General features: G+C 40.9%; 1 protein-coding gene across 3 annotated transcripts in view; it reads left to right on the forward strand.

Moving 5' to 3' along the window:
• gli3 (GLI family zinc finger 3) overlaps positions 1-13,821 on the forward strand; it is a 121,480-nt gene that overhangs the window by 86,533 nt on the left and 21,126 nt on the right. For all 3 annotated transcript variants that reach the window (XR_001663919.1, XM_007565945.2, XM_007565946.2), the window contains exons 5-7: positions 2,818-3,023; positions 7,781-7,942; positions 13,387-13,591. Coding sequence is in view for 2 of the 3 variants with exons in the window: in XM_007565945.2 (XP_007566007.1) it covers positions 2,818-3,023; positions 7,781-7,942; positions 13,387-13,591 (573 nt within the window). In the remaining variant the exon portion in view is untranslated. The remainder of the gene's footprint in view (positions 1-2,817; positions 3,024-7,780; positions 7,943-13,386; positions 13,592-13,821) is intronic.

A 13,821-nucleotide genomic window follows, 5' to 3' on the forward strand; every position in this document is an offset into this window, starting at 1 on the left:
TTTTCTGTGTTTAGCAGCTCCCCTCTGACTCCAGCCACAGTAAAAACGTCTCCTAACCCCTTCAGAGGGTTTTCCTCACAATCCTCAATAAGGTTTTTCAGTTTTTCCAGTTGCTCATGCACCTTTTTTGTACACAGTTTCTTCCTTCCACACAACTTTCCATCAATATCCTTGAAAATAGCATTCTGTGAACTGCCAGCTACTACAGTAATGACATACCTTGTTGACTGCAGGACTTAAAAGTCTTAATGCTTTTATTTTTTTTTTTTTTTTTTTTTAGGTTTTGGAGAAGTTGTATTTCGGGTTTCCATTAGCTGTAAGCCATATTAAATTAAGATTTAAGTCATCTCCCAATTTATTGGGGTGGACCAATTTGTTTGCTGGTGACAAAGCTGGTTTTTCATGTTTCCTTTCATCTGCAAATGCTGCTGAAAGAGTTTCACTGTGTACATGTGAGATGTTTGCTCGCCTACCTGACAACAAAGTGAATGTCAGCTCATTTGTGTCGTGTCCTCTGCAAATGAGCCATGTAAATGGTGGCGTGCGGGCTGATGGCTTGCTTATCGTAAACATCTCTTTCATGCACCGTCACTGTGTTTTTTTTTTTTTTTTTTTTTTTCTTTCTGTTTTGAAGATGCCCTCGCCGTGGCCCGGTAGCGGGGCGAAGGAAATGAGGAATTACTCATCTGCTGCCGTGCGAAAGAATGCGAACTGGAATGTGGAGAACAAACGAGCGGTCACGTTGAAAAAGTTCGGATGCCTTTCTGAGGGTTTCGCTGATTTCCCATCATAGATTACATCAGTGTCACGAGGCACGGCGTTGCACACCTGAGCAGAGTGAAAGCCATATAAATCGTCCCATCGCTGTCCCCTTTTTTTGTGGCTAATTGCAGAACATCTCCTGGAGGATGTTCTGGAGGTTTGTGCTCACATGTGTCCTGCGTGCGTCTGTGCGCCGTTTCCACTCCTCGGCCGCTCATTATTGACCCTGGCCTGAGCTCTTTCATTAGGAGGGGCTGTGGAGTGGAGGGACAAAGGGGCTGGTGGGGGATCAGGGGACAGGGCGGAGGTTGTAATTAGGCTGTTCCGGTCCCCCTGGCCTAGCTCAAGGTCACTCTGAGACAAACCGAGAGGCCAGGTCTCATTCTCTTCTCCATCTCCTCCTCTCCCCTCTTAAAGCCGCGCTGTTCCTCTCCCCCTCCCTGCCTTCATCTTTCAGCCAGCCTCCCCTTCTCCTGGGGTCCTTTGTCGCAGTAGACCGGTCCACCGGGGGAGCCACAGAGAAGCGGAGGGGCTAATTCAGTCTAATCTTTTAGCCTGTTAATGTCTGGCTGATATGTGGATTTCTGCGGATCCTCCGGGGAAGGCCTTTGTGGTGAAGGCCATCATTACTGCGTTTCCAGGCCCTCCTAACCAATTATAAGGAGGGAGACAAATTAGTTCTTGGCTAAACTTGGCTCTTGAGAAGTTTTCTCAATTTTGTCTCAACTTCGCTTCACATTTCCTTCAAGAAAAAAAAACAAAACAAAAAAAAACAAGAAAAGCCTGACATTGCTGTTATTTTTTTTCTCCGTTAAAAAAAAAAAAAGGATTTTTGGATGCATCTTGTGCAGTTCCTTGTTTGGTTTCAACTCCAAGCAATCTGAGCCATGGAGAATTGTGGTGTAGCTTTGCTTGTCTTGCTCTGGCCAGCGGTGAGCTCGGTCTATCGCTTCCCCTCTGATTAAGACGCAGTGGTGAAAGCTGCCTTTGATCTGAGGAAATGTCTGCGTAGGAAGCAGTTGGAATGCTGCATTCTCCCCTGCCTTGCAGTGGGAAGGAGAGAGATAGTTTTACCATCTATTTGTCTTGCCCCACCGCTGTCAGTCCACCCAGTCATGCAGCGCTGTGAAAAGGAATTTGCCCTCTTAAAAAATGTGCTGTTTTTTTTAATACTTTTAAAGGTTCTAAAACAAATCGTGCAGTTTTGAAGTGATCGTTTTATTTGTGATGCAACAACCAGGTGCTGAGTTTTTGAGAGTTTTTAAGTATGAAATGCCCTGCAAAAGGTCACGACACTGCAACTTCATAATCCAATTTAATACTGCAAAAACACACAATCTCACCAAGTGTGTTTGTTCTAGTTTCTAGTGGAAATATCTTGGCACACTTGAAAGAGGACAAAACTAAAATATAAGTTACCTTTCAGCAAGATATAGAAACTTAATTTAAGTAAATAGTTTTACATTTTGATGAAAAAGCAGATTATTTAACTTATAATAGGACATTTTGGTAACACTTTATTTGAAGGGGGCTGAATAAGACTGTCATTACACTGTCATAAACATGTCATAACACTTGTCATAAACATGAATAAGTTTCATGAATATTTATGACTGTTGTCATAAAGCGTCATTCGGTAAATTATGACACTTTTAATACAAAGTTGACATTATTCAAAATGTCTTTGTTATGACAACTTGTCATTAACCAAGAAATCATTACTGATATAAATTTGTTATAAAAGTGTTTCTGATTGCACTTTAAAAATTAGGTAACTTTATGTTATTAAAGGTAAAGTTTAAACAGTTTCAACCCCCTTCAAATAAAGTGTTACTGACATTTTTTCCCATGTTAAAAGTGAAATAATCTCCTTACTTTTTCGCCAAAATTAAGGAGTTATTACCAAGCTTGTATATCTTGCTGACAAGTAACTTGTAAGTTTAGTTTTGTCTTATTTCAGGTGAACATATTGTTTATTTTTATTCTGAGTTGAAGAACTCGTGTCATTCTCCTCCTACGTTCTCCTTTTGTGTGTGTGTGTGTGTGTCTCTGCAGGACTCCATCGATAGCGACCACGCCGGCTTTCTCCGACATCTCCCTCATTCGGATCTCCCCCCAGCGGAACCCGTCCATGGGGGCGGAGTCGCCCTTCCACCCTCCTCACCCCTACATCAGCCCATACATGGACTACATCCGCTCCCTCCACAGCAGCCCCTCCATCTCCGTCGTACCGGCCGCGCGGGGCCTCAGCCCGGCAGATGGTGAGTAAAGTGAAACATACACCGATGCACACCCTCTCAACACACAGACTTTATCTCACACACACACACACACACACACACACACACACACACACACACACACACACACACACACACACCCCAGCAAGGGTGCGAACGATCCGACATGGCTTCAGTAGGCCTTTAAAAATAATTGTTGGAATTGATCAGTTGCTATTAGGAGGAATTTCATCTCTCTGTATCGGTTTGATTCCGGTTTGGGATCAGACGGGGTCAGGTGAGAGGCAACCGGATCCATCTCTATTAAGACCCAGGGGGTCCGGGAGACGTTATTTGAGTCAGTTAGCTGGCGGGTCGGAGCGTTAAGAGTGCGGCACGTTCCGAGTGGGTGGGGGGTGCTCCTGTCGGAGAGGGAGGCTAATCCGTTTGATCTGTGAGACGTGTCGGAGACCTCAGGAGGACGGAGCAGCGAGCGGCGGAGTCGCATACAGTTCCACTGAGGAGGAAGGAGGGTTCTTCAGGTGTTCTGGTTTCATAAACAAATGCACCAAATGAATTTTGAAAAACTAAAGATTTTTGATTTAAAAAAAAAAAAAAAAAGTAGTGCTTGCAGGTTAGATCCAGGATTTGGTACATGGTAGAAAAGGTAGACGGAACGATCTGGAGAACACACTTCGATTATCTGCAGGCTTGTACCCAGTTTTTAAACAAAAATACTGGAAAGTATGGAATTTGATCTGGTTTTCAAAATGAAAATAGAAAATCTGATAGAAAAGTGTCTTTTTTTAGAAGATTTTGTTCATCCATTTGGCAAATTCAGTTGGTGAGGCCACTGAAACTATATGCCATGCATTTGGAAAACATTCAGAGCAGATCACTTGTTCTTTGTTACACTTTTATTTCAAATTAGGCTAAAGTAATTATTCTCCTTTAAACTCTATGTACAACACCCAATAATTGATTTTTTTTCTTTTTAATCTGCAAATATCTTAAAGATAAATAAGTAAAAAGAAAATCCAAATTAACGTCCATTCTGTTTCCACTGATCATCTCAAAGTTGATCCGCTCGTTTGGATTGGAATCCCGTCCAATTCAGTTCAGGAATTCAGAAGAGCGTTCATCTTTTTACATAAGGTCAGAGTACAAACTAAACATGAAGCCAAAAGAACTGTCCCATTCAAACACTGGATCCTGGAAGATTCAGCAAACAATAATGGTCAGAAATCAGTGTATCAAACTCAAAGTGTCATATTCAGGAAGACTTGAGGGTGTAAGTGCTGCCAAATGTGCATCAAGAAAATATTGAGCAAAGTAAATGAATAATTAGGTACATTTGATTTCTTCTTTTTTTAATATACTTGGAAGCAAACAACAGCTTTTCCACATTGTCATTATGGAGGTTTATGTGCAGAATTTTGAGAGTGAAATTGGGTTTAGTCTATTTTAAAATAAGGTTGCAACATCCCAAAGTCTGAACAGAGTTTCAGAAGAGTTTCAGGAGATTCTAACTGTACAACATGTTCTCATGAATATGTAAAGTTATTACACTTTACAAAATGGTTTCCTGTAGGCACCTTTTTTTGTAAAATACAGTTACGGTCAAATTCCTTGAGCTCTCGCCAAAAAAAGATCCCCATCTACATTCGGCTTTTAGATCTTCAAATCCCCAAAATGACCCATTATTCGCTCTTTACATCCTCAGCCATCAAGATCTTGGCACATGAGTCACAAACTGCCTCTTCGGCTACCTGTCTGATGTTTGGATGTATGTGTGAATTGGCAGATAGTGGGGTTATTTCCTTTACATCTGCACACTTCCCTTAATCTCGCGCAGACCTGATAGCCTCTAAGTGAGGGTTGAAGTGTCTGCTTCACTCAGCGCCTCTCCTGCGCTTGGAAGCGGCTCCGACTCTCTGCCCTCCAGGTTTTCCATTACCATAGCGTAATGTGCGCCAGGCTCAGATTGCCTTAAATCAAAATAGTTCCTCCAACCTACCACATGATCCCCCGTTTAATTCATAATGCCGTGAATGGTGAATGAGGCACCTAATTACTCCTTTAATCAATTCGGTGATTAATTAACCCATCAGCTTTTGTGTTGTTAGTATATCACTGCGCTTACAGGGAGCCTCCTTCTTCAGTATGCAAAGATTTTTTTTTTCTTTCTTCCCCCAGCAAAAAGTACATTTGAATAATGATGAATTAATTAACAGAATCTAATGGAGATTTAAAAGTGGGTGGGATTTAGTGCCACCCTCCTTCTGCCACACATTTGCTTTCACACGTTTTCACGTTATATATTCTCCACGACAAGCGGTTCAGAGGTAGACTCGCCCCTGATCCTATTGTTGTGCCGAAGGAGCGCCCGGTGGCTCAGCTCGCCGAGTCCTGAGGCGAGTCTCTGCCTTCTCCACATACCCCCCGTCCTCCCTCCACCCCGCACTCCTTTTGCCCCCAGGATGGCACTCGGATGCCAACATTTCTGATTTAGAAAATTCCACAAAGCTCTTTTCCGCGCGCCGATCCTGAATGGGACACATTACGGCTGAATGCGAAAGCAAAGCCGAGGCGGAACACTGGTGACAATTAAGAAACTCCCCCTTCTGCTGGAGACATAAAAGCCAGATCGAATTAATTTACAATTTTTTTTTTTTCTTCCTCCTTCCTTTCACTCAGCCAATCGTGGAGGCATACTGCAGGCATGCGGGCCAGACTTAAGAGGAAATCTCCTCACACACTGTTTCTTTATTTATTTTCCTCTTGATTTCTCAAATTGGGGGGGAAAAGGAGCTTCAGCGGTCTGAACCGATTCCATATCTTAATCCAAAAACCACACTGTTAGTCTTTCTCCCCTCTCCCTCTTTCTTACAACATTTGCATACAGAAGCCCTCTGCCAGATGTTTATTTTTAGGCTCCGGTTCAAGGACTCCGACTGAGGGAGCGACTTGGAAAGAAGGAGAGAGAGAACCAAGTGGAGGCAGGATGGTTTCTGTGTCGTTTTTGTGCGCTCAGATCCATCTGAGAAGATTTAGGCCCCTTTTGTTTTGCGACGGAGCAGAGTTGAGGAGCAGGTTGCGTATCTGCAGACTGCAGCGCTGATGCGTGCGCCACACAGGCAGCATGTTTGCCAAAAGATGCACTGGCCCACGTTCTCTCACCACACACACACACACACACACACACATAGAGAATATTCACACCCTTCCCAACTGCAGTGGATCTTATTGGGTTTGGAGCCACACAGCTCAACCAATCAGTGAGTTTATTCACTCGGTTTAGCGAATATGATCACTAAATCACAAACACACATTCTTATATTACTTACCATGAAGACGAAGCGTATTGTTTAACCTGCCCCTTTCTCAATGATTTCAAAATAAGTTTCATGGCCGTATGCATTAAATTGACATTCAGTAAAAGATGCAAAGAATATCAGTCCACCTCATTATTGAAGAGAATGGAAAATAGATGGAGGTTTTCAAGTTTTTATTTTCATTAGAAATGAAAATCCACATTTCTATTCAGCACCTCTTTTACCCTGGTACCCCTAAATAAAGTGCAAACAATTGCCCTCAGAAGTCACCTAAATCGTAGATCAAGTCCCTCTGAGGTTTGTTAGAGAACGTTAGTGAACAACCAGCTTCATGGAGATCAAGGAACATGGCAGACAGGAAGCCAAGGTGAAGTTTAAAGCAGGTTATAAAACAATACTGGAAACTTTGCACATCTTACAAAGCTGTTTAATACATTATCTGGAAATGGAAAAATGTCCTCCTGCACTGACGAGCCAGAACAGGGAGCATTATCCGCAGCTCGGGACGGAGCAGAATTGACCGGAAGTTCATGTCAGCGGTTCGATACGCACTTTAAAAATCTGCCCTAGGTAGAAATTTAAGGAAGAACGCCTCCTTATCTTTTTTGCATAAAGCCTTGTAGGGAACGCAGTTAGTAGAAGAACAAACTGCACATGATGGTTGCAGCATCCCTGTGCGGGAACGCCGTCCTCCAGCAGGCAGAGGGACGATGTGCGCAGCCGAACACAGAAATCGATTTGGGGCGAAGCAACGGCCGTAAACATTAGCACAGACTCAGAACGAAATGGTCTGATTAAAACTTATTCAAACCAAAAAGCTAAATCATATCCTCTCCATTCTGCAAAAGACAATGGACTTTGTGTATAGATGTGGAAAGCCGGTAGAGTCAGACCTCAAAAGACTCGCAGCGTTTGAGGTCAAGCAAAAGGTCATGCTATGAGTCATGGGCTGAAAACACTGTTAAACTGTGTTGGTCTGTCACATAAAATCCCAATAAAATATCTTGAAATACTGTGAATGAAATGTGAAAAAGTTCAAGTCTTCAACACTTGTGTACAACATTGTAAGAGGTGATTAGAGAACACCAAAAGCAAACAGCTATTTATGGGCCGTGTTGCTACATGATCAGTTATGCTGCTCCATGCTAACACGCTCGCTGTGATCTGGGAGCCAGCGGGAATCCCCAGTGAGACTCCAGTCTTCAGGTGACGCTCCCTGTGCAGCTGTTTTGGTTAACATGATGGGGTTTGCTAATGCGCTCATTACTGTTCTGCTGAGCTGATTATCATCTAAAGTAAATGAGTGCAAGTTTTCTAACGCAGCGCAGGTGTTCTTGCTGTCGGCTTTCCCTCCGCCGCCTAATAAATTAAAGCCGCTGTTTCCTGCTCTCTCGCCAGCTTCTTTCTAAATGTTCAGTTTTTTCCTCTTTTGCTGACATGAGCTTCCTTTTTGTCCTGCTGCAGCGCCTCACGCCGGTCTGACCACAGCTGATTACTACCACCAGATGGCTCTGCTGGCGGGCCACCGCAGCCCATACGCCACAGACCTTCTCCCGTCTGTGGCGTCCACCGGCAGCGCGAGCAGCGCCACCGCCTTGCACATGGAGTACCTGCAGGCGATGGAGAGTGAGTCTCAGATTCTGCATTTTGAACAGATTTCCTTGTATAAGGTGATCCTGTTGTTGAAGGAAAGTTCTTTTAAACTTATTTAACACTGATAAAACATTTCTTCTAGCTCTACAAGTTTTGTCTTTAGACTGTGGCCACTTACTTCTGAAATATGAACCATTCAGGTATAAAACCAGCTGGGAACCTCCTCAGACTTGTTGAAATTAATAATATGAAAAGCGTTGAGATTTATTTGTGTGCATACCATGTATCTGAAGTGTTTATGAACCATTTTTTTTAGGGTTGTTTTTTTTTTTTGCTAAAGCGTATAAAAATAAGGTTAATTTTATTTCCTAAAGATAAAAAAAAAGAGTATTTTTTTATTTATCCTGATTTGCAGATGAAATACAGCAAACTACACTGCACTGGTCGGTGTAGAAATCTTGAGGAAAACATTTAAATCAAAACAGAAAACTTACATCAGCCTCAGGCTTTAGTGTCTCTGGTAAAGATGAGTGAAACTCCTGGAAATGAATTCATTTTTAATGCAGTAGCAGAGTTTTATTATGAAATCTATTGGACCACAGTTACGGGCATCGCTGCTGTTTTATTTGTATAACCAAACAGTTTCCACTCACTCCTCCCCTAGAACAGCTTACAAGGTTTGAGCAAACAGAGGAAAGGATCTCTGAGCATTTCTGTGTTTATTTTTCCTCATGTTTTGGAGAAACGCGAGACCTCGTGAAGACCTGTGTTCAGATTTTTGGGAAAGTCTACAGTTGCTTTTTAATTATTGTTATTCTTACGAGGCTCCTAGTGCAACAAGAACAAATCAGAACTAATGCCGTTTCCAGGAGATCAACACTCATCTGCCTTACTCCACTGCCATGATCTCTTGTCTTTCCATTTTTGAAGAGAAATTAAACTTAAACTGAAACTTTAATTACGTTAAAGCTGTAATGTAGAAATTATAAAATATACATAAGATACGTTAAATTGTATCTTAACAATCCCTGTTCCGTTAGTGATTTGCTGAAAAACAAAAAAATGTATTTCTTTGTTTTTTTTGTTGTTTTTTTTTTTACCTAGGAGATAAATGTAGTATAATTATTAAAAGTAGAAACCGTTCAGTTGGTTGCACTGTTGCCTTGGATTCCTGGGTTTGGAGTTTTAGGTAAAACAGAAACGTGCTTTAATTATAAATTATACTTTATCGAGCATTTAATAAAGTATTTTGAGCAGCCGTATGTGATGAAAGACACCCACCACATCCACCCTGCTGGGATTGCACCTTTCTTTCTTATGAGCGCTTTTGTTCTGAGCAAACTGTGGGTGGCCCCTGCGGGAATTCAACCCTTAAAAGTGCACCACCACAGTGCTCCCATCTTCTATTCTATATATATCTATATACCTCCAGCTACTCCTCAACTTCTGCAACTTTACTTTGACATGATTTAAATGAGCCATTGTCTTAACGTGTCTGGCTCAGGACTGTACGCAAAGGACTTATGCTAATGAGTTATTTTAAAGTGTAAATAGGAAATTAAAGGCACATCGAATCTTAGAGAGGTCAGACAGCCTCACCCCGCTCCCTTTGATGGGAACGCATTTAGTCAGACACACACCGCTCTCATGGAAATCCGGGGGTGAACTTCCCCCCACTGTTCCTCCGAACAAACTAATTAAAACTAGCCAAACTTGTGCGGGTATCAGAAAATTAATTGCTATTAAGTGGGAATTGGAATGTCCCACCATTCATCACGGGAGAGAAATCCTTTCTTCTGTGTCACTTTTTAAGATTAATAGACTGAAACAAAACAATTAGGGCCAAATTCAAGAGGAGATGCGGTGTTCCTCTCTTAAAAAAAAAAAAAAAAATCGCCTGTGATCATTGCTGGTAATAACTCATCACATTCAGGCGATGTGTGTTCCTGTGTAGGGGAAAAAAATTAACACTTTAAAGCTTTGGCGGATTTTAGGAAAGAGCAAAGTCTATCAGGAGACTTTCGGTGATAATCTGGGCTACCATGAAGCTATTTTAGTCCATTCCAAATGAGTGTAATTACCTTCAGAGACAGTTCTGCTAATGAAACAATGGGCCTGTCCTGCCTATTTGTGCTTTAATGGTCTATTGTCTGCGTTAGCACTGCCTAATTAGCACCATAGCTCTCATAGATCACGCTGACTGAAGTATACTCTACGCTACGATGTTTATTTGTGGCTTCTATTAACTAATCTCTGTGCTGTTTTTCAGCTAATAGGAAACCGTTTGCATAAACAAGTTTATGTTAAGATGTAAACACTGGGGTTGCTTTATTTAGCCCGGCAAAACAGCTATTATTGTTCAAATGTTTACACCTGATCACATTTAAACAATATGCACATCTAATCTCCATTTAAGTACTGTTTTTGTACTTTTAGGAAGTATAAACAGCTCATTTTACATTTTAGTGGTGTATAATTATATCAAAGTGAAAAAATTAAAAAAGGACATTTATATGGAAGCCCTTAATGGCAAAAAAGTATATCTAAGGGAATATTTTAAAGTTTATTTTTCTACAATAAATAAATTAATCAATAAATAGATGTTTAGAGTAATAAGTCAATATTTTTGTTTTCGATAATGATTTACTTTTCTTTGAAAGACAAACAAATAAAAAACAAAAATGAGAAAACATTCTAAACAAACAAAAAATCACAAGGAAACCCAAAAGAGCTAAGTACAAGAAAGAAATACGAGAAATAAATACAATACTTACAAAGTTAAGTAATTGTATTTAGCACAATACTTAACTTTTAGCTAAAAAAAAAGTCCCAGATTTAGCTTCATATTTAAAAAAAATAAAATAAAATAAAACACACACATTATACAAAGAAAACCAAACAAACAAAAACACATAGAGGGGAAAACTAATTTGCCTTTCAGGACAAAAATGGAAGAAAATTGTTCATAAAAATTATGTTTTGTTTTTTCATTTTAGTTATAGGCACTTTTTTAAAAATGTGCAAATAATCTATAAAAAAATATTTCAAGATAAACATTTGGTCAGGTTTTTAAAATTTAGAGAAAAATAAATCATCTGCTATTCAGGGGAAAAGACTTGCATAAACTAAAAAAAGTCAAGAAAGTTTGGAAGATTTGTTTTTTGTTTTGTTTTATGAAACCTTTTTGAAATGAGTTCATCACTTTTTCAGGTCATGAGAAAAGAAACTTTCTGTAAGATTTAGAAAATGGGCACTTAGTAAAAAATATCACTTGCATTAAAAAGCAACAAAAGAATGTTAAAATAGTCAGACTTAGAAAAAGCGAAGTGAGGGAAAAATTAACATGGTCAAAAAAATAAATAAAATATTACATAAATGACTAAATGAACCATTTTAATCTGACGAAAGCCTTTTCAGATTACAAGAAAAATAAATGTATGGTCTGACTTATGTAAAGGATGCCTGGAATATATGGAAATAATACATTTTTTATTTCAATGCATATTTTTTACAATACCTTAACTTTTTTAAATGAGGACAAGAAGAAACTTTTGCTTAGATTTGGAAGAAAATAATTTATTTCCTTGTCTTTCCGGGCGTCAGTCCTTTTCTGTATCCTAAATAAGCTGAATTGACAGAAATATCCTTTTCAGTACAAGTTTTCTTTCTCTGCTTGTCACAGGATTATAACCTTGATGATTGTAAGAACAATAGTTATTGTATTGTGCTTCCATCTCCAGGATCTACTTTTACACTCCATAAAGTAGAATGTATTTATTATAGTCGCCCCCCCCAAACCCCAGGTGGGTCGCTGAGGGTTCAACCCCAGTTTTGGAACCAACTTTTCTTTCCACCACCGTCAGTCTGGCCCATCCGAAAACCTCCCCGGCCCCCTCGAAATTAATGACGCGGCGAGTAACCAGCCATCTCGTCCATAAATCAAGAGGAAATTAGAGGGACAGTGCTGCTACGAGCCTGGACGCTTCCCTCTCTGTCTCCCCGGTTGGCCGATTTATCATTTGGGCTGTGCATTAATAAACACCGGTCCCATGAGGCTTTGCAGTGATGGCACACAGGCCCCCGTCTCCCAAGCTAGGCTCTCCGTCGCTCTCTCTCCACCTCCACCATCCTCCAGTTTTCCACAAGTGGATGCGGGCTTGTTTTAGGTGTCGGATTTGTCCGAATCAGAGGTATAAAAGCAGACGTTTTGCAGGAGGTTAGATGGATGTATGAATGGGCGAAAACAGAAAAAGAAAAAAAAACAAAACACAAACTGTCAAGGAATCCCATGTGCTCTACATTGTGTTCTCACACTCCTCCTTACAAGAGCTGCCTTACAATAAAAAAATGTAAAGAGAGTGGAGGGTGTTGCTCTCCATAATGCCCCCATGCTTCAGTTGCAGCTCAGGCCTGTGGATGCCAGAATGCTACCACCCCACACACACACACACACAACACACTCTCTGATTACCATGTGAAAGGAAGCGCTCTGTAATCGCTGAATGTGTCAAACCAGAGATAGAGCATTTACGTTTTAGGGAGATGGATGGATTGAGGGGGACGTAAATATGCAGGAGGGGGGTTATCGGTTTTGTTTGCCTTTATGAAATAACTCGAAATGTTTTATTTCCAAGTCTTGAGTCACAAAGTCATTGTGTCAGTTCATGCACAAAGCGCGACATCCCCTCAGCGCTGCTTTTTGTCCCCTCCTTCCGTCTCACCCGTTTTTTTTATTTTTTCTCTCTCTCCCTCTCTGTCTTGCTTGTGACATCTCTGTGTGAAAAGACAACAAAAGTCATGTTTTAATCTCTACCCGTGGCTCATTGTGCGCGTGGAGAGAATGGTTGCGCCGTTTCCGCCTTTTACCTTTTCAAACCCCTCTTTGGTATTTCCAGTCAACACTGATTGCATTTGAATAACGAGTCAAATTGGACTTGATTAAATATTACCATACACAGTCGGAGCAGTTCTCCAACATAAAAGACATGTTTTCTCCTCGATGAAATGCAAGCAGTGCATCAAGTGACAGCTGAACACTCATTGAAATGGGCCTTTTGTCTGATGATTGACAAAAATGTCATCTGTTCGGGTTTGATTAGGTTAGAGTTTAAACAGAAATACTTGTATGAACCATCAAATGCTTTTTTTTTTTGTTTTTTAGCTTATTCTCTTGCCCTGAAGCATCTAAAAGTAGTCGGAAAAACAGGTGAACTTTAAATAGGGGTGCATCCATATAAAAATTTGCTGTTGTTGAAGATAAGCGATTTTTACCAGTATTGTATAAACTATATATATTTCCTGACCATGTTGACGCAGTGAAACCATGACCGCAAAGCCGACATTGCTTCCATCCTCCAGTTAAACATCCCACAATCCTCTGCTGCATCACTACCACATGACCACAACAAACACTACATGCTACCAGCATCCCTGCTTTAAACAATGCGGTAATTTCTTTCTCCATCCTCATCCTCCAGATTCGCGCTTCTCAAGCCCAAGGCTTCCGGGACGGCCCAACAGGAAGCGCCCCTTGACCATCTCTCCGCTCTCTGAGCACAGCCTCGATTTGCAGACCATGATTCGTAACTCCCCGAACGCCATAGTTACCACACTGATGAACAGCTCACGCTCCAGCTCCTCCACCAGCGGCTCCTACGGACATCTCTCCGCCAGAGCAATCAGGTAGCACACTAGAAAAAGGAAATAAAATCACCCCAAGTTTGGTTGTCAGAGCTGGAAAACAGTCGGACGGCCGTGTTAGATTACGGTTGGTTTGATTTATTTTTAGATTTTCCTGGATAGAAATCTGACGTCTGCTAGCCTTCCAGTTGAAATCTCACCCCTGCAAACTTTAGGTTAGCTGCTACCTTCCATTAAACTTTCTAAACATTAGCAAACTGTCATTATAAAGA

The sequence above is a fragment of the Poecilia formosa genome, unplaced genomic scaffold (genome assembly GCF_000485575.1).
Source record: "Poecilia formosa unplaced genomic scaffold, Poecilia_formosa-5.1.2 Scaffold184, whole genome shotgun sequence".
NCBI classification, from domain to species: domain Eukaryota; kingdom Metazoa; phylum Chordata; class Actinopteri; order Cyprinodontiformes; family Poeciliidae; genus Poecilia; species Poecilia formosa.